This window comes from Protobothrops mucrosquamatus, unplaced genomic scaffold (genome assembly GCF_001527695.2).
Source record: "Protobothrops mucrosquamatus isolate PMUCROS unplaced genomic scaffold, P.Mucros_1.0 scaffold2895, whole genome shotgun sequence".
NCBI lineage: Eukaryota > Metazoa > Chordata > Lepidosauria > Squamata > Viperidae > Protobothrops > Protobothrops mucrosquamatus.
This window is the reverse complement of record NW_015388923.1, coordinates 160,120-185,153: the sequence shown is the minus strand read 5'-3', so window position 1 is coordinate 185,153 and position 25,034 is coordinate 160,120. Positions and strand designations below refer to the sequence as shown.

Below are 25,034 nucleotides of genomic sequence, written 5' to 3'. Positions count from 1 at the left end.
CAGAAGTTCAAAGAACTTAATAATCAGCCTTTTGAAAATGTCTTGAGAACTGCAACTTAACAAAGATATTTCTGAAAAGGATTGGCAGGAAGTTTATTTAATAGAGTAATCAATGAAATACGATCAATGGAGAGCAGTTAAACTATTATGGAGTCTATGAAATTATAATGGATTCTGAGAGTCATTCTGCACTGCCTCCAACTTTCAGCAGGATATGAGTACACACTTACACATACATACAAACATACATATTTGTTGGTGGGAGTGAGGACAGTTGCATTGTAAGGAAAGAAATGCATTTTTGAATAGCCTGCGGTTACTGATTTCAGTAGGAGATGACTACTTTTGAAGACCACTTTTGAGCAGGCCAACGTTGTTTTTCTTGAACAAATACTTTCATTGTCATTAGGTGAATTTTAGTTATCCCTTGGAGATCATTCAACATTCAGTAGAAGATATAATAAATTAAAGTGGATTATATTTATTGCTTTTTAAAATTTCTATCCTGGCTTCTCACAAATAACTGAAGCAACATAAGAATCATAGAATCAAAATGGAGCCATTGTGTCTAGCCCCCTGTTCATCCAAATTAAAGCATCTTCCAAAGATGACCATCTAGTTTCTACTTAAACATCTCCAGTGAGAAAACCTGCTATCCTCCCTAGGAAATTGGTTCTGTTATCAAATTGCTCATTATTATTACCAAACTTTCAAAACTGTTATTCCATGTTTTATCTTCTGAAACTGTTTGAAACAAAGCATGGTCTTCTGCTGTGATACATTCCATTAGGTACTGAACCATGATTTCCTAAGCTAGGTAGACATATGAGTCAAATAAGCAAATAAATACTCTTTCCCTGACCCCAGCCGTCTTTTCTCAAAGCAAAACATATTGAACTCCTTCATTTGATTTCAAAGAACTTTAGTTTCCAGTCCCAAATCATCCTCAATGCCTTTAATTTATTTTCGCTAACCTTTAAATCTGATGGTCAGGGTTGATCACTATACTTGAAGTGGGGTTTAACCAGCGCATTATGGATACAATGGAATTATTCTTTTAATTTGGAAACCATTATTACTATTTCTATTGGTTCAGCCTAAAAGAATGATTGATCATATATTAATTTTGCAATCAATTAAAATTTAAAATTGGTTTCAGAAGTATTATTACTAATTTATATTTGTTTGCATATCATTAAAACAAGGAACTTTCAGCTCATTTCCTTAATGTCTATGGAGATTCTCAATCATCCAGGTCATGGTTGTCCCAAAGATGCTTTTTCAAGAGGCAACTGGACTTTCTTCTTTTTCTTTGAAGATGTTTCGCTTCTCATCTAAGAAGCTTCCAGAGCTGAAGAAGCTTCTTGGATGAAAAGCAAAACATCTTCAAAGAAAAACAAGAAAGTCCAGTTGCCTCTTGAAAAAGCACCTTTGGGACACTCATTTCCTTAACTTATCAAATATTCTTGAAATTTGTTTCTACCTTCTAAACATTAACAATCTCAACTAGTTTGTGTCATCTACACATTTAACAAATATTCCATTTATTTCTTCATACCCAGTAAAACAGCTGGAGCTAATCACCTTCTCCAGCACCTTCCCTAAACAGACAAAGTTGAGGCTAGAAATTAATTGTCTAGGACAGTGCGGTTCATGTAGAATGACCCAGATTTCATCCCTGGAAAACCCTTAGTCTGAAACTCTGAGAACAACTATCAATCAGTGCAGACAATGCAATACGGGAAAGGCACACTAAAGCAGCTTCTAATATTTCCTGCTTTTTTATGACAAATGATGTGCAGGTGTCAGATTTATGAAAAAAGATTATTATTCAACAAATATTATCCAACTTCACACAGAGAAATGGACAAATATGTGCATAAAGTACACGAACATTTTATATCTTCTTCTTCTTCTTCTTCTTCTTCTTCTTCTTCTTCTTCTTCTTCTTCTTCTTCTTCTTCTTCTTCTTCTTCTTCTTCTTCTTCTTCTTCTTCTTCTTCTTCTTCTTCTTCTCCTCCTCCTCCTCCTCCTCCTCCTCCTCCTTTTCACAATACAGTAGAGATTAGAGATTTTGGCACTAAGCTCAAAATTTTATATTCTTTTTTATACCATAAAAATAACTCAATATACTGTACTTTCTTAATTATTAATTAATCTTTTCTTAATGTTATATTGAGGACTAATTGTAAAGCTTTAGTAATTCCTTTTGTTCACTTATTAACATTATTTCTTGAAATTGTGTCTCTGTTGCAAATTAGTAAATCCATAAAAAGACTGGTGAGTTCTGTTAAGGCCATGTCCATGTTCTAACCAACCTGTGTAATATTAGCCCAGCATCTGTTTCTCTGCCACGGAATGTCCTCCAATATTTTTCTGAAGGATAAAATGCCATTTCCTCCTTTTGCCCTTGACTTTGCTCCTCTTTTTGTAGACAACCACTTTAAGCACATCTTCTGACTCCTTCCCTATTTCAATTTATTTCCTCCTGAGAATGCTTCTGGCAAAGAAATGGCTATCAGAAGAATATTTTATTTAGCAATGTTATGTAGTAGTGCAGTAAAGTTGGACCCAGATAGGTTACAGAGGATACTCATTTGAAATTACTGCTGCTAATATGACTATTGATTTTAATAGGATGTTTCTTTCTCTTTACTGTAGCTTATTAGATCTGTATTTATACTTTGATTCTTTTTTTTTAAGAATAGGGTATTTTTAAAAAAAGCTACACATTGCCTAAGGCACATGGAGATGGAAAATAGTTTCAGAATCCAATACATGAACTTTTGAAATGGCTTTTAGTGAGGACTGATTACACAGATCAGAATATTATCAACCTGCTGCATCTTTTATATTTTGTTAGGTCCAAAATTCCAATGTCCACCATAAATTCTTCATTAAAAAGCATGCCTTTGACGAGAGTTAGCTTTTTAAAAAATTATTGTCTTTTCCAATTTGGTTGGAAGTCTTTATCTACATTAAATTGCAGTTTCACCTTCCTGCCCCTTTAAATCAGAACTCATAATCCCTGTTTATAAGCAGTGACAGATTCCAGAGGAAATGAAAAGCAGGCGAGTTCTGCGTTCTTATCTTGATGGTAACTTAACATGTCACCCAGTCCTTTTAGCACCAGAGACATCACTCTGGCTTCATAATCCCCTCAGAAAATTCTTCTTGACAAATATAGACAAGTGACATCATGATAAGTGTGTATGTGTGTATGAGAGAGACTGGGGGGGGGGGATGGGGGCAGGGGGAAGAATTACATTTCCCTACAGAACTATTTATAAACCCTAGAGCATACTATCGCAAAAATAATTATTTTTTCATTAGTTGACCTACTTCTTTGTTTATCCACTAAACGAGGGCTGGCTGCCTTGTCTTTTTTTCTTCTGGAGTCTGTTGTTCATGTGGAAGCCAGTTATGATAAGGGTGGTATCTGCAGACAGCTGTCTTAATGGACACCGGACAGCCAGCATGACTAGCATTGCTGAACTATTTAGTCACTGCCAATGGAATGAAGCTCTTGTATTTCATACTGATTCAGATATTCAGTGCCGTTACACTGCAGGACTTTTCTTCTTCCCCTCACCCTCCTTCAACCCACCCACCCCCTCCAATTCCTATCCTTGACACTAGATCTGGCTAGTTAATATGCCTGGAATGTGAAAACACCTATTGCTGAACTGTTTAGATTCCTAGGTTGGAAGATTATCTCACGCAGAAGAAGTTTTTGCAAAGATATATAAACTAACAGAGCTTGGCATGTCTCAGTCAAGTTGCCTTGGACAGTAAAGGCATCTTTCTTGGGAGGAATACCGCACTGCACTATCAGCTTTTCATCAGCCAACAGCCACAATGATGATGCTCCTGGTAGAAGATCTGGTAAGCATCAAACTACCTTATGTGATAATTTTTTTTAAAGGTGGGCACCATCTCCAGTGCAATAGCATGTGGGGTGAACATCATGTCAAAGGAATTGTATCCTTTGGATAGAAGGTGAATTCATGCTAAGGGAAATTTATATTGGAATGAAAATGTCATTTGTGAATGGGTGTGGTCACAAAAATCTACTATTTGAATCTCAATTCACATATGAATATGGCCTTAGCTGAGCTGTTGTCCCATAGTTTTTAGCACTACCAACTTTATGTGACAATAATGATAATTGTTCCATGTTAAAAGATTATTATGAGGATTAGTGGAATGATGATGTGTGTAAAATTCTGAAAGCCAATAGGGAAATGTTTTTTTATTGCTGAAATTATCACTGAAGAAATGATCTATCTTTACATTAAATACATGTTTTACATTTAATAATAGTAGTTTATGTAGAAATACACTGTGCTGTAGTTTACCTTGCAAACTATTTTTTTTTTTTAAAAAAAAGCTTGGTCTTATTTAAGTGCCAACAAAATTTTAAAAAGAAGATATTTATTGTATGCCATCTTTTGCCATATTGAGACTTTCAAGATAGTTCACAAGAAAATGCAACAAAACAGTAGGAGTGTGATGGGTTCACAGCTATTAAAACAGCCCTTGTGATTCAAAGTATTCTCAGCTACGCTTGCACTATGCCAGGCACACAAGTCTGGCTCTGACTCCCATTCCAGACAACACAATAAAGAATTAAAACAGGACTTAAATGACCCAGGTTTAATAGGCCTCTAGTCACCTCTGCTGTTTATGACTGAGTTATTAATGGTAGCAAATGGCAACGAAGGAATGGAAAGAAAATAGAAGTGTTTCTGAAATAGTTGCTTATCTCAAACACTTTAGCTGTAATTATAGCACAACATATTTATTCTGGCAAATAAGCAAACCCTTTAGCTATTCCACCACTCTGAGCTTAATCTGTCATTGAATATGGGTATGACAACCTGGATTGTTGCATATTGGGTCTAGAAATAAAAAAGTGAAAGTATATGGGTAAGTCCTGTGTAATTTCCTGAGTGTATTATTATTGAATTTAATTGGATTGAACATAACTGTGGTTTGATCTGAAAGAGATCTTTCATAAAATGTGGATTTCTATATTTTCAATGTATATATAGTTTGTTAGCAACTCGCAAACAAAGCTGGTGTGGACTCAAGAACAATGTGGCAAATTTTGTGTAGCCCAGGAGATTTTTTTTATTTCTCAAACACAGGACCCCAAGTCTCTTTAAGCTTTTTCTAAGCCAGAAAGGATTTCAAAAGCAGATGGCATAGGAGTCTGTCAGTCTATAGAGAGTAGGGAGGAACAAGGGAGTAAGATATTTAAAAAAAACAAACATGCCCCATTGCATTCTTGGATGGATTCTCCACCATTTCTCTTCATCCAGCTAAACATAGTCGTGACTAAAACCCACTGGAAGCACCGCGATTTATAGAAGTCACACTGAGTTGTTTCAGTGATTTCAGTGAGGTATAGCAATCTCTAACTTTAGCTGCTGCCTACTGCGAATGTTGCAGGCTTGGATTTTAAATTTAATACAACTGTATTAAGGGCACACATTTTTCCTTCAATATTCTGTGTTCTAATTCAAGCTCACTCCCTTTTCTATCTGTCTGTTCTGAGGCCAGTGCTTAGTTAGAGGTGGCTAGCAATCATACCATTAGGGCAACAACTGCTTAGTTGAGGCAACCACAGTTAGTCCTCAACTTATAACAGTTCATTTAGTGACTGTTTGAAGCTACAACGATACTGAAAAAAGTGACTTATGACCCTTTTCACACTGACGACCTTTGTAGCTTCCTCGTGGTCACACAATCAAAATTCAGACACTTGCCGACTGGCTCACATTTATGATGGTTGCAGTGTCCCTGGGGTCATGTGATTCAACTTTTGCGACCTTCTTTCAAGCAAAGTCAACGTGGAAGCCGGATTCCCTTAACCAACCATGTTACTAAGTTAACAAGGGCAGTGATTCACTTAACTGTGGCAAGAAAGGTTGTCAAATGGGGCAAAACTCAACAATTGTCTCACTTGGCAACAGAAATGTTGGGCTCCATTGTGGTCATAAGTCGAGGACAACCTGTAGCATTTCTGGTATTAGTTAAGCAATTGTATGGCTAATTCACATTAATATCTAAAAATCTTTCCTGACATCACTCAAAGCTTCTGGGCTTCCATTGTTGCAGGTCACACTGCTCCTACGATGGCAAGCATCCTAATGTGAGTGTCAGATGTTGCAACCCAATACGTCCATGGTCCACAGTGGCAATCAGTCTACAGCTGGGGTCTTCAAACTTGGCAACTTTAAGACTTGTGGACTTCAGCTCCCAGAATTCCTCAGCCAGCGTGCCACTTAGTCTCTTGATAACTATCCTACTAGTGCTATTTTGTCCTATCTCCCAACAGATTTGAGTATGCTATTCTTAAGGAATAATCACAGTCATCTACTTTTCTTTCAGGTTTCTCTTTTGCAATCTGTTGCCTCTACTGTTTCCTTTTTTTCAGCATCCTTTCTTCTGAATACCCTGATGATTAACCTTTCCCACAAATACTTGATTGCAAATATACTATTGCACTCAGCAGTACAGCTTATGCTTTCTTACCAGTTCACTTACCATTTCCTCAAGGCTCTGCCTGTCATGACAATCTTGGGACATCGATTTCACTTTTTTTTGTCAACAAGTTCTTTCTGTGGTTGTACTGTACAATCTGTTTTTTATAAGTTTTCTCCATGTCTTGGTTTGTCAGGGACAACCTTTTGCAACTCTAATCTTAAGACACATGTTTTCTTTGATAGAAGACAGGCAAAAAGACAGAAGGTAGAGAAACGGGGGATTTCCTTCCGGAAGACTTCAGAGATGGAGAATATGAAGCTACAGTGAGATTAGAGAAACAAGAAGACCTGAAGACAATCATTGATCCCTCAGTAACACAGCGCAATCTGACTTATAAAGAAGAGAAGGAGCTGCAAGCTGAGGTAAAATAATGAGTTTTTATCTATCTTCTGGGAATATTTCAGCATTGTTTTGATTTACTGTTGTTCTCTGCTTACAATCATATTTGAACAAGCCTACATAGTCTGGTAGCACTATGCTGTATCAGGATTAGGAAAAAATGTTCAGTCAACCTTAATTATAATGGGGAAACCAGGAATTTGAGACTTGAAAAAAACTAAAAGGATGAGCTTTTAAGAATCCCTGGGGAATGCCTAGTCTTTGCATTCATGATGTAACACAATTTTCAAGTTGGGGAAATTTTGTTTCGAAAATCTGGACAATGTCTACTACTCATGGAGCATCAGATAAGATTGACCACAGAAACTACATGATACTGGTCCATATGAGTATCATTCAAAACACTCCTCAGATGCTATAGGTGGTGGCAGGTTTATTTGCTTTCTTATCTAGTTACCTATAAAAAGGAATATCAGATTAGAAAACTCAAATGTTTGTAGTTCTGCTCCTAACATACAGCAAATGATTGTCTGAATACCCTTATCCAAAACAAACAAACATACAAACAAACCAAATCTCACTAGGACAATCTTCCTCAAACTAGCATCCTCTAGACCAGGCATGTCAAACTGCTGGCCTGTGGGCCGGATGCATCATACTGAAACCATGCCCACCCCATTGTTGGCAATGGGGAAAAAGTCACGATACATAGCGCAACGTCATGTGATGTCGCGAGTTTGACATGTCTGCTCTAGATATATTGGGTCAGAACATTCCAGAAGTCCCAAGAGAATGGAACTCAAGAAATTGATGTCCTAACAGATCTGCAGGATGATGAGGTAGAGAGAGACTAAAGCTTTTAGTAGCAAATCATCAGACTAGAACTTAAATGGAAAAAATTGTTGGAAAAAAATATCCCACTGATTTACAGATGTAACTGATATTGCTCTTGGTTTAATGTAAATGATCATAATGTTAATCATAATCAATAATGTCTGAACCCATGGCAAAGGGTCTGATATGCTCCCCCTGGATAGATTCAGAAGCATTAGAAGAGAAAAACTGATCAGGATTTGTGTATATGTTAGTCTACTGTCCCTCTGAGAATGCGCAGGAATCAGCTTTTGTGTTGTTTAGTTATTTATTGTATTAAATCAATTTACATAGACACTCAATCAACATGCAACATAGGATGGCACACACAATTAAAACAGCAAACAGCAACCTGAAAAAGACATTAAAAGACAGTAAAACTTTTTTGTGCTAGAGATACAGTAATTTTAAACAGCCCTGAACAGTTGAAAACAAATTAAATGAATACAAAATCTTCTGACCTAGTATCTGGGTTAACATGGTGGATAGGATCTCCAGATCCTTCCAAGAGGCAGGCAGGGTGGGAGCCATCTAAATCTGAGGGGGAAGGCTCTTCCATAGGGCAGGCATGGCAATCAAGTGGGCTTCTGGGTGCTGCTACATGAGACTGTTTAAGTGAGAAGATCCAGAACAGATGTTCTCAAGTAGACAAACTTATTCAGAAACAGGTTCACCCTGCAAGTAACCAAGTCTTGTGGCATGAAGGGCTTTAATGTGTTACATTATAGATCAAATTGAGAAATGTATTGATTCAGCCAAATGATATTTGGCTAGAACATGCTCCTGAAATTCTCCTGCTAGTCCTTCAAAGGTAAGATCTGTAGATGAGTAAGCAGCAACAATCTGTTACATGATGCATTTATGAGTTACTTGAGAACCATTTAGGAGTATGTTGTGTCTGCTTTAAATACAAGCTGACACACCTTTCTTACAGGATAGCAGCTCAAGTGATTTTTCACAAGGTGTTAATGAGTGCAACATCAAGTGACAATCTATTCCATAATGTACAATAGTTATTGCACCAATGGCCCTTTGCATATTTTCTTTTGGAAGATAATTCTTGATCAACTAATTTCAAAATGCATCTTTACTACAATCTCTCTCCCCCACCCCACTTCTTCAAACCAGTCATGATTCCTCATGACTACATAGACAAGTCCACACAATTTTCTCAACAGCATTTTCAGAATTGGCTTGCCCTTGCTTTCTTCTTATGGCTGAGAGAGAAGAACTGCCCGAAGTCACCCAGCTGGTTTTGTGCCTAAGCCAGGATTAGTCCACATGAGTCTCTCGCTTTAAAGTCTAACACCTTGACCCAATATAGACTAAACTGGCTCTCAGCTCTCCCTCTAGATTCCCCCCCAAAGTTACTCTTATCACAACTTTTTATAGAGTAAGTTTACCTCTGCAATCAAGTATTCAACCTTCTAATCTAATATATTTAGTGATGCATTTATTAGCAGTGCAGATGCACTGTTCCTAATTACAAGTATAATTATTGTACAAGACCTCATGTCCAACATTCTCTTTACTGAGATCTCAGGAAGAAGATCACTTTCAGAAACAAAATCCATGGTTGTTTCTACTTCTCAAGGCTATTTTCTGTGCATGCCTATTGACAACATAGTGTCATGTGTCTGAGTAACGAAACACTTAAGAGGACTTTCAGGCATTTTTTCTCCTAAAAGCATTTATTTAAGATTACAGCAGCGTATTTGCAGCGTTGACACATAGCTTTTAAAATCTGTACTCCTGCACATCAGCTGGACACCTAAGCTTATGGCTAGTGAGCTTAAGAAATCCAAATAAAAAACCCCAGTAATCTCACAATTAAAACTGATGCAACCATTGGATTCCTTTAGAGAAATGTACTCATTGAACACTCTGAGACGTAATTGCTGGACGCTGCCCTGGAGCATCAGCGAGGTGGGGGAGAGACAGGGATACTAAAAGAAATCAAGAGAAATCAAGAGGGAATGAATCCTTTCCTCCTTTTAACATAGTTGGAAATGCTTGAGATTTCTTGAGAGTCATATATTGATAATACTATATACTGCGCTTCTTTCATGACAGTCAAATGCAAACCATCTTACTGTATTGTTCATTCCTTTTGTCCAGCTCAAAAAAAAGAAACTAGAGGCGAGAACAAAGCTTGAAAATTTGGAAGACCTTGAAAAAATCATCACTCTGAAGAAAAGGAAAAAAGTTAAGAAGGTCAAAGTGCTGGTTGACAAGGAGCCTGAGCAAGAAGCTATAGTACGTTCAAGTGACAAAGTATTTTAATTTCTTCTGTTCTGTATTTAGTGGCATCCCCAAATAATGATGATCTCTTTCTGTTCTATATCAGACAGGACCTGTAGATGTCCCCACATTTTTAAAAGCTGCCTTGGAGAACAAAATGGCAGTGATTGAAAAGTATTTAGCAGACAAAGGGGATCCAGATGCTTGTGATGAGGTATGTTGGCTTTGACTGATTTCTGTACTATTTGTTTGATCCCAGTTAAACAGTTTCCCCCAAGGATACTAGAAGCTGTAGCTCAATGGATTGTTGCCTTTGAAACATCCTAAACTTTCTACCTCCAGTTTCCAGGTTTTTCTGGGAGGGGAGAAAACAACTTTCAAAATAGTTTTGTAGTGTCATTTTCTTAGAGTGTAATCCAGTCTTTCTTCCACCAACACTGCAAAAAAAAAGTCTGACTTAAGCATTACATCCAATAGCAGTTCAGCAATTCCAAAAAAGTTCCACATCCGTTTGCACTATTCAGGTGACCCTGAAGGCCCAGATAAACCTCCAAGTGGCATCAACAGCTCTCAGAATGAGTGCCAATGACCAGATGACTGCAAGGAATAAATCCTTCCATTCCCCACCATTCAGTCAGAACTGAAGAAGTTTCTTGGATGAGAAGCGAACCGTCTTCGAGGAAAAACAAAGAAAGTCTAGTTGCTTCTTTTTTTTTTTAATTGAAAATTTTATAAAATTTTACAATATAAATCCCCCCTCCCCCCAAACCCAACCCTCCCTCCCTCCCCCCCTCACTTCCCAGAGCCAATCACAGGATTAACAATAAAATAATCATAATCTAACTAACACTAATCAACTATTAATCTAACAAATCTATAACTTCCTTTAACTCTCTTTTAAAACAAATGTACAATTATTAAATACCATCATTTTAACATAGTTTTAAATATTAAAAATCAGAAGTTCATTCAAAAACCAGATGACATTTTTTTGTTCCATATTTCGACTCAATATAAACAATCCATCTTCTCCAAACCAATATATATCTTTCTTGTGAGTAATCCTTCACATAAGCGGAAATCTTGGCCATTTCAGCTAAGTTTGAGACTTTAAACTACCCAATCTTCTATAGTAGGTAAACCTTTCATTTTCCAATGTTGAGCAATTAACAATCTTGCAGCCGTTATAAGATTTAACATCAACTCCATTTCTTTTGCATCCAAATCTTCCAAAATACTCAACAAAAATATCTGTGGTTTAAATTTTATCTTTTTCTTAAAAATATTTTGAATGTTCCACCAAATCTTAATCCAAAATGCTTTAACCACCTTACATGTCCACCACATATGAAAATACGTTGCATCTAAATTTCCACATCTCCAGCACTTGGGTTGTAAGTTAGAATACATACAAGACAATTTCTGTGGATCCAGATGCCACCTTGACCTATAATTTCCATCATATCAATTACTGACTCTAGCGGCTGAGTTAATGTTAACACCAAATCATCCGCAAAAGCTCTAAGCCTATAATCTATTTTATTAACCTTAATTCCCTTTATAATGGAGGACTCCCGGATTCTAATTAGCAAAATCTCCATTGTTAAAACAAAGAGTAGTGGTGATAGTGGACATCCTTGTCTGGTTCCCTTTCCAATTTTAAACGATTCAGTTAATCCCCCATTAACTATAATCTGAGCTGACTGTTGTTGATAAATGGCTTTAATAGCAGACAAAAATTTATCCCCCAAATTCATTCTTTCTATTACTTGAAACAAAAAAACCCCAATCCACTTGATCAAATGCTTTTTCAGCATCCAAAAAAATAAAAGCAGCCGGAATTTGGTTATTCTTATCCAAATATTCAATTAAATTAATAATTTGTCTTACATTATATTTCATATATCTTCCAGTAATAAATCCGGACTGATCCCTGTGAATCAATTGATGTAACACTTGCATTAATCTATTTGCCAATACCTTTGAGAAAATCTTGTAGTCCGTGTTCAATAATGATATAGGTCTATAATTCTTAGGTTGTGTCAGTTCCTGACCCTCCTTTGGAATTAAAGATATAAAGGCAGTTCTCCATGATGGAGGTATTTCTTTGCCCATCAAGATACTATTAAACAATTCCTTTAATGGCCCTATCATTTCCTCAGACAACATCTTATAATAAATTGCTGTTAATCCGTCTGTACCTGGGGTTTTGCCAACTTTTAATTGCTTAATTGCCACCTTAATCTCCAACGTGATTAAACAATTCATTTTTTCTTTTTGACTATCTGACAACCTAGGTAGGTGTACCTGCTGTAGATACTTATCTATATCCTCATAATGTATATTTTCAGAAGCATATAACTTTGAATAAAAATCCAAAAAACTCTTTTTAATCAAATTTTGTTGAAATGTCAATTTACCATTATAGTCTATTTCCTCTATAATCCTTGACTTTTGCTTCTTTCTTAAATGGTAAGCCAACCACCTTCCAGGTTTATTTGCATTACAAAATGTATTATGTTTCATATACCTTAAACTAGTTGCAGTCTGATCCGCTATTAACATATTAAATTGATCCCTAAGTACCTTTAAAGATATTTTCAACTTATTATCCAATGGGTTTAGCATAAATGCCTGCTCCTTTAATTTAATTTCCTCCTCTAACTCTTTACGTTTTTGCATTTGTGTACGCCTATGAAAATTATTCATATAAATCAAATTACCTCGCATATATGCTTTANTTACTTGCATCCCAGACCATTGAAATTGAAGTACCTTTAAACATATTTAACAAAAAAAATTCAATTGATCTCTACATTTCTGCAAATTAATATCATGTCTAAATAAATTTTCATTCAATCTCCAAGTTCTTCTATTCCGTTCTTCAACAAGTAGTTCCATCCATACAGGACTATGATCTGACAGTGTTCTGGGAAAAATCTTAATATTCTTCACCCTAGAAGAAAAATCATTAGTAGTTAAAAAAAAGTCAATTCTAGAATAGGATTGATGCCTATCCGAAAAAAAAGTAAAATCTCTTTCTTCCATATTTCTCTCTCTCCAAATGTCTCATAATTCCAGTTCATCCTTCAAATCAAAAAAAGTTTTAGGCAATAAAGAGTTAAATGTTTTACAGGAACCTTTCTTGTCTCTTCTTGCATCCAAAACACCATTCCAATCTCCCATCATAATAACCGAGTTATAATCCATTTGATTTAGTTTCCGATGTAGCAATGTATAAAACTTTTTCTGTTGTTGATTTGGTGCGTACAATCCAACAATCAAACATTTTTTCCCATTCAACAATATGTCAATAAAAACATATCTTCCTTCCAAATCAGATTCAATCAAGTTAGGCAACAACTCACTCTTGACATAAATAACTACCCCACCTCTCTTCTGAGGTGCGGGCGTTATAAAGTGTGCACCCAACCGTGAATTAATCAAGAATTTTTGATCCTTTGCTGTAATGTGAGTTTCTTGCAAACAAATAACATCATTTTTATGTTGTTTCAAATAATGAAATATTTTCTTCCTTTTCTGTGGAGAATTCAAACCATTAACATTCCATGTCAGGAACCTTGCCATCTTTAGTGGCAGTGAGCCTCTGGAACGCTCCTTGCAGATCAGCTATCACTGATCTTTTCGGTCTCGCTCCCCCCACTGGCTCTGAAATTACTTGCTGTGTTATAGGTGTCACCTCCAGTTGTTGTTGCTCTCTCTCTTTGCGTCTATGAGCTGCACGCGTCATTCTCTGTGATTTTGGGTCTTCTTTCATTTCCATAGATTGCTGCTTGACTTGGCCTTGTTCTTGTAAATCTTTACTTAACGATGATGATGTAGCTCCTTCTACAATTTTACCTTCTCTGATTCTTTCCTTCCTGGAATCTGAAGGTGGTGGTGAACCCGGTTTCAATATAGAGATATAAAAATCCCTTGCCTTTGCCACAGTATTAAGCCGATAGCGGGTTCCCATATAAATGACCATTATCCCAATAGGTATCTCCCATCTAAATTGAATTTGCCGCTTCTTCAATTCTTCAGCCAAAAAAGCAAAATCCTTCCTTCTTTTAAGTATTTTAGATGGTATCTCCTTCAAAATTATAACATCTTGACCTAATACTTGAAATTTTTGATTGTAGAAAGCTTGAATAATTTGATTACGAGTAGACTTTCTAGAAAAATAAATGACCACATCTCTTGGAAGGTTCCTCTGTCTTGCAACCCATGAATTAACTCTAAAAAAAATTTCAACATCTCTCATAATTTCTTCAGGTTGGCAGGACAGAACCCCAGCCAGATCTGCTGCAATTTCCTCCAATTTCTCTTGAGCATTCTCTTTAAGCCCTCTTATTCTCACTGCATATTCCATCTCTCTATATTGTGACAAGATGACCTCATTCTGAATTAAATCCACATTCTCCTCCACTTTCTCCATTCTAAAATCCAAGCACTCAAGATTTTCTTCCACTTCATCCACCCTTCCTTCAATGTGTTCTGCATGCCCAGCCAAGCCTTGCAATGCTGACAATATGTCTTCTCTCATCTCTACATTCTTCTCTTCAAGCTTCTTTTCAAACAGGTCTTCCATTTCTGCTCTTATTTGTCTTGTAGTATTCTTTAATGCATCTTGAATATCTTTTAATGTAAGTGCTGGGGCTGGGGCTGGGACTGGGGGAGAAGGTGGAGGACTCCTTATTTTAGGTGGAGGACTCCTTGATTTAGTCTGCTGTGGTATTTGGACAACAGAGGGGGAAATAATCTTCTGAGGAACAAAGGCTCCACGCTTAGAGGCCATTTTACTTTTTTTTTTCTTTTCCTTTCCCTTCTTATATTTTTATAATATAAAATCTTGTAAAAGTCTTTTAAAAATACTTTAAACTTTTGTAAAAACACCCAGCAACGATAGAAACAAAAAAAACCCTATTCCATCAATACAATGTAGCTAATAGAAAGTCCAAGAGAAAGTTTCTAAAAAGTGAAAGTCTCATATGAATTCACCGCAGAGGAGAAAAGAAACGCCCTTCCGCAGCCATATTCTTTGCTCTTCAGATTCAATTGAAGAAAGCAGAAGAAGATATTATAAATTTAGAGTTAAGGTTTCAACAAAAATCCCCATCAGATCTTCCTGGCAGGCTCTGTCTGCCTTTGAAAATTACACTCACGCTCTCCTTGAAGGCAGAGATTGAATCCGCATCTTGCTTCGAACGAGCAGTCGAACGAAGGCAGCCCAAAGAATGGAGAAGTCCCTAGCTCCGGGGGAGCTCACCTTCACCCCCACCACTTTAAAAGTATGGGGGCTAGAGAGCTCTACCCCTACTAGAGAAACTCACCTCTCCCCCTTTGCCCGGGGAAGAGGATTCCGAACCACGGGACAGCTGTTGAACGCTGTTTCCCGCGGCTCACATTTCTTCGGGGAGGGCAGCCTATGGAGAAGCTGCCATCGGCGCCGGCGATTCAACCGGAAGTCCCGAAAGTCTAGTTGCCTCTTGAAAAAGCACCTTAGCAACTGCCTCCATAGACAGTTACATCCAATACTTAATATTTTTCTCTCATCTCTCTTTCTCTCCCCTCCCCCCCGGTAATTCTATGGGCGAGATCTCTCCACATTTTCCGATGTTGCACTTCTTCTTTGAGTTGTTCTATGCTCTGGCTGGTGTCATACATAAGAACACACAATCTAGATGGAAATACTTAGTTAATATTAGGCTGATCCAGAAAGCTAAACAGTATTACCTCTGCTAGTATTTATATGATGGATCATCAGGAAATCTGAGGGCTATAGGTTAGAAAATCACCAGGACAAAGAGGGAGGGAGAAATAATGCTTTAAAAATAAAAAAGCAGTTGTTTATTATTGATTGTGCTATCTGTCTTTCAATTGACAGTACAAGCGTACCGCCTTGCACAGGGCATGCTCACAAGGACATTTGGCAATTGTGGAAAAGTTAGTAGCAGCCGGGGCTCAACTTGAATTCCAGGATATGGTAAGCAGAAACTGCATGCATTAATACTGTTCTTCAGGCTGATTCTCACAAACACGTAGAGTACCTGACAGAATTATGAGAAAGAGAAGGAGCCCATTTGCCTATCCATCATTATTTTTAATAGGGTATGCTAACACAAGGAAAGAGACAGAATTAACGTATCATCTCATATCACCTGGCCTCCTGGTGTCCTGTGGTGGTGGTGGTGGACATGTCTTTAAAATTAACTTGACTATGAACGAAGCCACACTGGGACTCTGCTTCATTCATACTCTCAATCACATTAAGCCAACTCTTGTAGACAACAAACTGTCCTCTCAAGTTGACTTTCAGGTTGACATGACGAAGTGAGCAGGATAAGAGGTGTGAGTTGTTTGGTGTGGGGCCAGCAGATAAGGCTCCACCCCTGCTATTCATCCTAGCAATGCATACCTCTGGTCAGATGTAATTGCAAAGGAGACTGTTGTTTACTGCACAGTACAATTTATAAAGGGGACTTCATGACAAGTTGCCATCTAAGGGTATGCTTCTGCTGCAATGATATACACATGACTTTCTCGGCTTCCATGCCAAGTTAAGTGCTTCTAGTCAAGTGGTAGGGCTTTCTGACCTATTGCCTGTGTGATTAAATTAGTCCAAGAGAAATTGAACATATCCAGAGAGCACCAAAGGGGGGGGGGGCTGTAGCTTAATAATCAAAGGTATGTTTTATACAGAGAACTAGATGAAGAAAGGCATTTGTTTTTGACACTAAGAAGTAATACAGGAAGCCCTCGACTTATAACAATTCGCTTAATGGCCGTTTGAAGCTAAAACAGCATTGAAAAAAGCGACATGGCCATTTTTCACACTTATGACCATTGCACCCTAGGGTCACATGATTTACATTCAGATGCTTGACAACCGACTCACATTTACAACGGTTGCAGTGTCCCGGGGTCATGTGATCACCTTTCTGACAAGCAAAGTCAATGGGGAAACCAGATTCAATTAACAACCGTGTTACTAATTTAGGAACTGGAGTGATTCACTTAACAAATGTGGCAAGGAAAGTAGTAAAATGGGGCAAAACTCACTTAACAAATTTCTCACTTAGCAACATAAATTTTGGGCTCAGTTGTGGTCGTAAGTTGAGGACTACTAGTCAAAAACAGAATATAGTAACCCGGAATAAAGCTGTGTTTATGTTCCTCAATGAGCACAGCTTAATCAAGTTTTGGTCACTAGGAATTACTGTTTATATTCAGGAGTCACCATGATCTTAGAATGATCGTCTCCTTTGTCTTAACATGTTGACTTGTGTCCAGAAAAATCTGGATTTTTTTATTGAAAGAACTTTCAGTTTTAGTTAATCTCTGAGTCCAGGAACCTGAAAAGTTTTTTCCAATCGAGAGGATGACCAGCCAAGAGCCTGTATACTTTTAAAACAGGTCTACGCTTTCATTATTCCTACATTATTGTAATTTCCTGTCTTTTGTTTTGTTTCTTCTGATGTAGCTCGAATCAACGGCTATTCACTGGACGTGTCGAGGCGGAAATATAGAAGTCCTGAAATTCCTCTTAAACAAAGGGATAAACAGAAATGCCAAAGACAAGGTATTTTATAATTGTCCCATAAATTTGGTTTAGGGAAGATATGAATCTGGAACCTGCTTGTATGAAATTCTTTTCTCCATCCAAGTTTATTGCCTACAGTTATGGATTATGCTTTTTTCCACTTTTTCCTTTCCACTAGTTGCTCAGCAGTCCTTTGCATGTGGCAGTAAGGACAGGCCAGTATGAATGTGGAGAACATCTCATTGCATGTGAAGCAGATCTCAATGCCAAAGACAGAGTAAGTATACTATCTCCTTCCTTGGTAACAGATAGAGTAGGTGGTGTTAGAATGCCCATCAGAAGGCAATACTAAAAAAAAAAAAGAACCTAATGGTGGCCTTTTGTGCTTGTAAAAGTGGACCAAAAATTATTCAAATATAGAGGAAGAGAGTTGAATAGTACCCCATGAGTACCATTAATAGAGATGACTATCAACCAAACAGCCATTTTTTATATTTTATGCCAGGGCCATGAATTTTTAGTAGAGGTAAACTTACATCCATAACTGAGCCAGAATTTCGATTGTAAGTCATTGTGATTGTAAATATCATGTCAGTAAATCTGCTGAATAAGGGACTAAATGTCTAAAAGTGAAGATGTTCACCCGATATCTCTGTCCGCAGCCTGACCCAAATCCATATTCCCCCAAAAGTTGTAGCACACCCATAACTGTCTAGAAACTAAGCTTATGAACCAACTTGAACCAACATGCCCTCCGCCCGCACCCCACAGCATCATCTGCACACTATGGGGTGCGAGGGCGGAGTCTTGTCCCTGCTGCCCGGCTATGTCCTTGGATGTGCTGCTCCGTGCGGGCTGTGCTGGGGGCGACTCTCCTCCAGGAGGGTTGCTGGTGAGGAGGGGGCCGCGGGGGGAGGCGGGACTGGGGCGACGGCGCATGTGCCCCCAGAGACGGCTCCAAGTGCCGCCTCTGGCACGCATGCCATAAGTTCGCCACCACTGCTATAGGAATTCTAGCTACTTAAGGAATGGTAGTGTTCTTTTATAACAGGATAGCAATAGTGTTCAGGATGCCTTCTAACCAGTCATTCCAACTCAGTGCCATGATTTCATACCTCTTTTATAATAGCTTTTGGTTGCATTTTTTGTTAAGTATTGTCAAAATTGTGCACAACCAGCCTCCAAGACTGTCATATTCAATTTTCCTTCCTTCTCCTAGGAGGGTGATGCTCCAATGCATGATGCTGTGAGATTAAATCGATATAAAATGATTCGACTCCTGATTCTCTATGGGGCTAACCTGAATGTAAAGAACATTGTAAGTTCCTCCTTTTGCAGTTCCTCCCCTCCCCCCACTGTTGTGAAACTGAAGTCACCTAGAAGCGCTGAAACCAGACGATATAGATAACATTGAAATCAATTGTATTTATAGTAACTGTGATTCAGTTTAGTTTCATTTACTGCATCTATTTTAAATATGATGGATCAAGCCCACAAATTGCAAATTACATGTCAGATTATACTCATTACTAACATACTGCAAAATGAATACATTACAAGGCTTTTCCTCCCAAAACATCTTCCTACTGTTTTGAAATATATTTTTCTGTTGATTTTTATTCCAAATGATTCTGTTATATTCAGAAAAGACAGAATTTAAAAAAGGCTATTTTAAAGACGGAATTCAATGCTACAGGTAGTCCTCGACTTACGGTCACAATTGACTCCAAAATGTCAATTTTGCTAAGCGAGACAGTGGTTAAGTGAGCTTTGCCTCATTTTACGACCTTTCTCGCCACAATTAAGTGAATCGCTGCAGCTGTGAAACTAGTAACACAGTTGTTAAGTGAATCTGGCTTCCCCATTGACTCTGCTTGTCAGAAGGTTGCTAAAGGGGATCCTAGGACACTGCAACCCTCATAAATATGAGCCAGTTGCCAAGCGTCTGAATTTTGATCACGTGACCACAAGGAATGCTGCAATGGTCATGAGTGTAAAAAACAGCCATAAGTCACTTTTTTCAGTGCCGTTGAACGCTCACTAAATGACCTGTAAGTTGAGGACTACCTGTATTTTGTGGAGGGAAGCATTGGCTATATTCCTACAAGAGCATGGCATGATTTGGGCAAATCATGCCAGATCTGGGGTGCAAAAAATCCCTCTGCCTAACCTTATGAAGCCATTTGGCTTTGAAGCTAAAAAGGTGCTTCAGAGGGGATGTTTGCTTCTTCTGTTAGCACCCCATTAAGGGAGCAACCCCTTTCATGGTCTGGCATTCCCTGGAGAAACGTATTTGGAGAAGCACAAATATTCTGTAATAGATTTGCCACACACTACTGCTACCTGTTCAGATGTGTATTCACTACCATAACAACTTTAAAAATGACATGGTTCCCTTAAGGAGATGCCAACAGCTGCAGCGTACATGTCTCTTCTAAAGTATTTTCTCATTCCATCTCCTTTATAAACTGGGATTTCTGCACTATTTATTTGTTAATGTGGCTTTCGTTAGGGCTGAAGATTTTATACAGAATATGCAACCCAAAGCGGAACTTTATTATAATTTGGAAACATCTTGTAGAAATTTATCCTAAAACTAATTGAAACCACTGCAGGAAGACATGCTTGCAAAATGAGTAAAAGAAGTCCCTTTTTTCCTATTTGATGTCCTTCCATATTGCAGTGCCTCACTGCCTTTCTAGATTTGAGCATTTATGCAGGTGGGTCTGGTTCTTTGGGGCAAATATAGGCAACTGAATAAAATAGTTTAAAAAAATTATTTAAGTAGGCAGATTTATGAGAAAATAATTAGATTTTCTGCTGGATACCACTGGTAGGATCTGGATTGACCATCTGGAACAGAAGATATCCTTTTGTGGTATTTTGGTTAGCCCTAATAAAGATACTATCTTTATTGTGGATTTTGAGTGAAGTATAGGTGATAGATCAGGGGTCCTCAACCGTGGCAACTTCCACAAGTTTTAAAGTTGCCAAAGTTGGAGACCCCTGTGATAGAATGAATAAGAATTTATGGCAAAGCTACAGCACATACTACTATATACTGTATGCTGGAAGCACATTCGTTGTTCAGATAGAACAGATAGAGCATGAATTTTAGAAGTGTGAAACACCTATCTTCTTGAACAAGTTTACTCAATGTGACCAGACATATGACAGCTCTCTCATTTTACCCTACAAGAAATTGATCAAGTCCAAAAAATAAAAGCTAGCAAAAATCACATTCCAAGAAATATAATCACATTTTCTTGACTGTCTTGCATAGGAAGGGAAAACTCCAATGGATCTTGTGCTACAGTGGCAAAACGGCACCAAAGAAATCTTCAACAACCTGAAGGAGAATGCTTATAAGAGTTCTCCCATAGATACATTCTGAAGACCAGACTCAAAGCTTCAGTGAATGACCGTTTCTTTGCAGATGGCGCAATTATCAGCATAAAGAACAATGTGAAGAATAGTTCCTTGATACGTGATGCCATCGTTGCCTGATCGAGCTAGTGTTTTGCTTTTGGAATAAGTCTGAGGACAAAAGGTTCAAAGGCACAGCTTGAGTGTTACAATTCCACTGATTTCAAGGGGTTTTTTTTATTTTAATATTCCTATTTATATATTGTATTCCATTCTTTCCTTTTTCTTGGATGAAGTTTCTTTGGTTGTTGTTTCTCTGCTGATCTTTCAAAAAGTCATGTTGATACTAGAGTTGTAGATTACTGAAATGATAATCAGCCAAGAGCATTTATACAAGACAATCACGTTTCTGAATGTATTAGCAACTTCACAAGAAGCTTCTCTCCCCCTAACTTAACTCCAATGTAATTAATTTTTAAGTGTCACCCAACTTTTCTGCTGAATTGCTATTATCAGAGTAAACTGTTAAAGCCAAGAACGGGGGCTGGAGAACAGAGGTATGGAAAGCAATGAAATTAGAAAGGAACAGTGGAAGTAGAATGAAAAAGGAACAGATCTGGTTTATTTTAAAGTTTATTAAGGGTAGACCAGTTTTACCCAAAATAGTGGAAAATGAACTACAAAGTTCAAATTAGAAAGTTACATAAAGGAAGGTATTGAAGTGAATTAGAAGAAAATGCAGTTATTTTTACATGCTCGGTAATGCAAGAAAAGTTCTGTATATTTCTATGGCTTTTTATGTACATTTTGTATTAAATTCCCTATAAGATTTAAATAAGAGAATGGCTTGTTCTGCCTGAATACTTTACTTATTTGTCTGAAGATTGTTATGTTCCATCAGCTAACAAAAAAATGGTTGCCAATTCTCAGATAAGCATTAGAGGTTATAAACAGTTAAAACTATGACAAATCTTTACCTTCTCAAATCAGATAGCCAATATTCAAAATTACTGACACTGATTGGATCAATTGCACCAAACTATGATACCATTTGTTGAGCTGTGGCTTAGTATTTGGGGTCAATTATGGTACTATTGTCAATGTTCCGACTGACGAACCCAACTGAGCAAGCACTGTCGAGACAATCCAATCTCTTAATGCAAAACTTTATTGAGTAAATCATTTCGGCACAGATGAAAGCAAAACCAGCTCTGGTTATTTCCTGCACAAACCACTATAATTATAGAATCCTCCCTCACCCTATTAGTGCTGGTCACACGGTCCAATTGAGTGTCAAAATATTGTTATGAGAAAGTGTCTCTGTGGGTTTGCAAACACCTGCTGAAACGTCCTTGGTTCATTCGGGCTGACTTATTGTTTGGAGCCTGCATTCCATTTCCCACTCTCCTCTCCCCTAGCGCATTGGCAAGCTGGGAAGCAATAATAGTGGCAACATCATACCTGGGCTTCGAGCTTGACAATTATATTGTTACTGGCTTAAGAAGGTTACATGAACAAAGCCCATGGTGGTGCAATCTGAGCAATTAAAGTTTAAGTAAACCATGGCTTGCCACGATACTAAATACCGTTGAGGCTCTCTGGTCCTCCTCATCTCTGTAATTATGGTGAAAACCCACAGCAGTTTTGAATGGGTGCTGAATGAAAGCAGACTGAATACAAGATGACCAGTAACCACTGTGAAGGCAGCATATTGAGGTGGTATGGCCATACGCAAGCCATGAATGAATTTGAATGAATATGTAGGTTGAGATGCTAGATCAATAAAAGTTGCAGCTCTATGGAGTTGATGAGATCCTCAAAAGGAGATAAAAAGGCAATGTATGGCAGTGGAGGAAAGATAGTTTGCAATGAAAGAAACATACTGAAGGATATAGAGTAGTGAAGTTGGCATATACTAGAGTTAACTTTGCTTTTCTATCTGCTGTTGTTTCGTTGGTTATTTCTAATTCTAATTCTTCAGCATGTTATGTGACATAGCTTATCCCAAAAGAAAATAGCACAAATGCGTCATTGCATGGACATAGAAACAATAAAGCCCTAATTCAAATTATATGGATTAACTTCAACATTTACCTGAAATGTTTTGGAAGCCGGAAACATGAAATCAAATTGCAAGCCACTTGGTCAACGTTGCAATTACTACTGATGCCTGGTTTCAGGGCTAGATCCACCCAATAGCCTCACATGAATCCTGAACAACTGCTTCACATGTTCCACAAGCTTGTTGTCAAGATCTAATAACATGACAACAGCACAATCTTTGTGCTATAGATTACCTGTGATGTTCTGATCAGGTATACAGCAGTAAGGTGAAGGAGCAGAGAGGCTGCAGGAGATATTGGGGTGCTGAACCTTCTATCCCCAGTTTTGGCTTCCTGATATGCTGGATATGCTGAGCAAGAGTATCTTCCTTCTACCCACCATTCTTTGAACAGAACCATCTTTTAACTCACATTTGAGATCCATTATAAATGCTGCATTCTCGAAACAGAACTGCTACTGTGACATCTACTTAAGATTCTTCATTTACTGTAATCCTTTAGGAGCGTCTAGAACACTGCTTTATTGTCATCTTGCTAGGAAGTGATAAAGCCATTAGAAATGGCAATTGGAAATGGACAGGAAGAGATGGAAATGGGCAAACAAGTCTTAAAAACATATACTATATTATTACACGTTTATTGCCTTGTTTCAGACAAATACACATTGTCTCTGACCCCACCTCATTTTGTCTCATACTACAGCTGGCAAGACACGGTTATTTCTCAACCCAGGATAGTTAAATTGCACAAATTATCTGGATGCTCCACTGTTATAGCTATGAGTAAACTGGTAGAAACTTTGCTCGTAGTTAAGGCTGCAATTTCTTCAGATGGTTACAAGCAGTAGGCTGCATTAATAACTCTGTAATCAGGAACTCAAATGTGGAATTCTAGTAACATTATTATAATCCTGTGATGAAATCACGGTATTGTAATGATTTTCAGCATGCATATGTAGTCAGATTAATAAAAGCCAACACAATTTTAAAAAATCTAGGTTACATATATAGAATGCCAATTCTTGTTTTGATCATTAGAGTGGGCAACTGGATAGTAAAAGTCATATTTGATAAGATACTATATAATTATTATAAAATACAGCACAGCTATATGTCCTCCCATTTCTTTCAAGTGTTATATTGCCATTTTTCACCGGATAATATTCAAGGAGCATCATATATTGCTTCTAAGGTCCATACAGAGAGTTCACCTAGGTATATACTTGTCTCTATTTAAGTGATAAGGATTCTTCCTCTTCATTAGCCATCCTAAGGTACGACAGCATGGAGGTTTGGTCTGATGTTGGATGTTAGAGAGGTAAACTTGTACTTCACAAATCTTTCTTGGCTTTTTTACTACGTGGAGCATCATCATCATCATCTTTTTCTTCTGTAGTTTGAGGTTTCTTCACTGTATACACCACTCCGGAGGCAGTCTTCCTGGCTTCTGAAATTAAAGAATGTTTCATACACCAATAGAAACGTATGATTTTGAATGTCGAAGGATGGGACCTGTACTTTGGGTGGCATGCTTATCTTTTTATGCAGAAAAAAAATGATAAAACCTTCAGAAATCATATAATAAGGACTGCATTGTTAAGAGTTTGGCAAAAGTATTTCTTTAAGTTTGATGTTAAGCTACCACTCTGGGTGATATCATCACATATTTTTCAAACTATAACTAGAGGAGTGGTGATGGAGGGACTTACATATAAAGAATTGTTATACCAGAGTGGTGGTGGCAACTGGTGCCTAAAATCAATAGAAGTTTTGAAGCAAAATAACCCAAATTTTTCTTGGCTTTTGTATGGACAAATTCAAGATAGATGGCGAATTGATAAAAAGACCATTTTTGTTACGGAAGACGGGAATTTTTTGAAGCAAGTAAGAGATGGTGCCAAAGGACATATTAAAAGGATATACAATGTTTTATTAGAATTGGACTCAGAAACTGAATTAGTTAAAGATTGTATGATTAAATGGGCTCAAAATATAGGAGAAACAATACCTATGGACACTTGGGAGTTGATCTGGGTGAGAAATGTGAAGTTTACACAA

General features: G+C 37.6%; 2 protein-coding genes across 2 annotated transcripts in view; one reads left to right on the top strand and one right to left on the bottom strand.

Moving 5' to 3' along the window:
* Positions 1-3,749: 3,749 nt before the first annotated feature.
* ANKRD1 (ankyrin repeat domain 1) lies at positions 3,750-21,749 on the top strand. The gene is made up of 9 exons (XM_015825955.2): positions 3,750-3,885; positions 6,735-6,914; positions 9,883-10,020; positions 10,112-10,219; positions 15,893-15,991; positions 17,489-17,587; positions 17,727-17,825; positions 18,768-18,866; positions 20,832-21,749. The coding sequence occupies exons 1-9, from the start codon at positions 3,859-3,861 to the stop codon at positions 20,940-20,942; spliced, it is 960 nt and encodes a 319-aa protein (XP_015681441.1). The 5' UTR covers positions 3,750-3,858; the 3' UTR covers positions 20,943-21,749.
* A 1,848-nt stretch (positions 21,750-23,597) lies between these two features.
* The window catches only part of RPP30 (ribonuclease P/MRP subunit p30), a 23,270-nt gene continuing 21,833 nt past the window's right edge, over positions 23,598-25,034 (bottom strand). Inside the window, exon 11 of the mRNA XM_015825956.1 lies at positions 23,598-24,423. Within this exon, the coding sequence (XP_015681442.1) occupies positions 24,308-24,423 (116 nt within the window). The 3' untranslated portion in view covers positions 23,598-24,307. The remainder of the gene's footprint in view (positions 24,424-25,034) is intronic.

Coding starts and splice junctions, on each gene's coding strand:
- ANKRD1 (XM_015825955.2), top strand. CDS start 3,859: ATGATGATGCTCCTGGTAGAAGATCTG. Junction 10,021..10,111: donor AGCCTGAGCAAGAAGCTATA/GTACGTTCAAGT, acceptor GTTCTATATCAG/ACAGGACCTGTAGATGTCCC. Junction 15,992..17,488: donor AACTTGAATTCCAGGATATG/GTAAGCAGAAAC, acceptor CTTCTGATGTAG/CTCGAATCAACGGCTATTCA.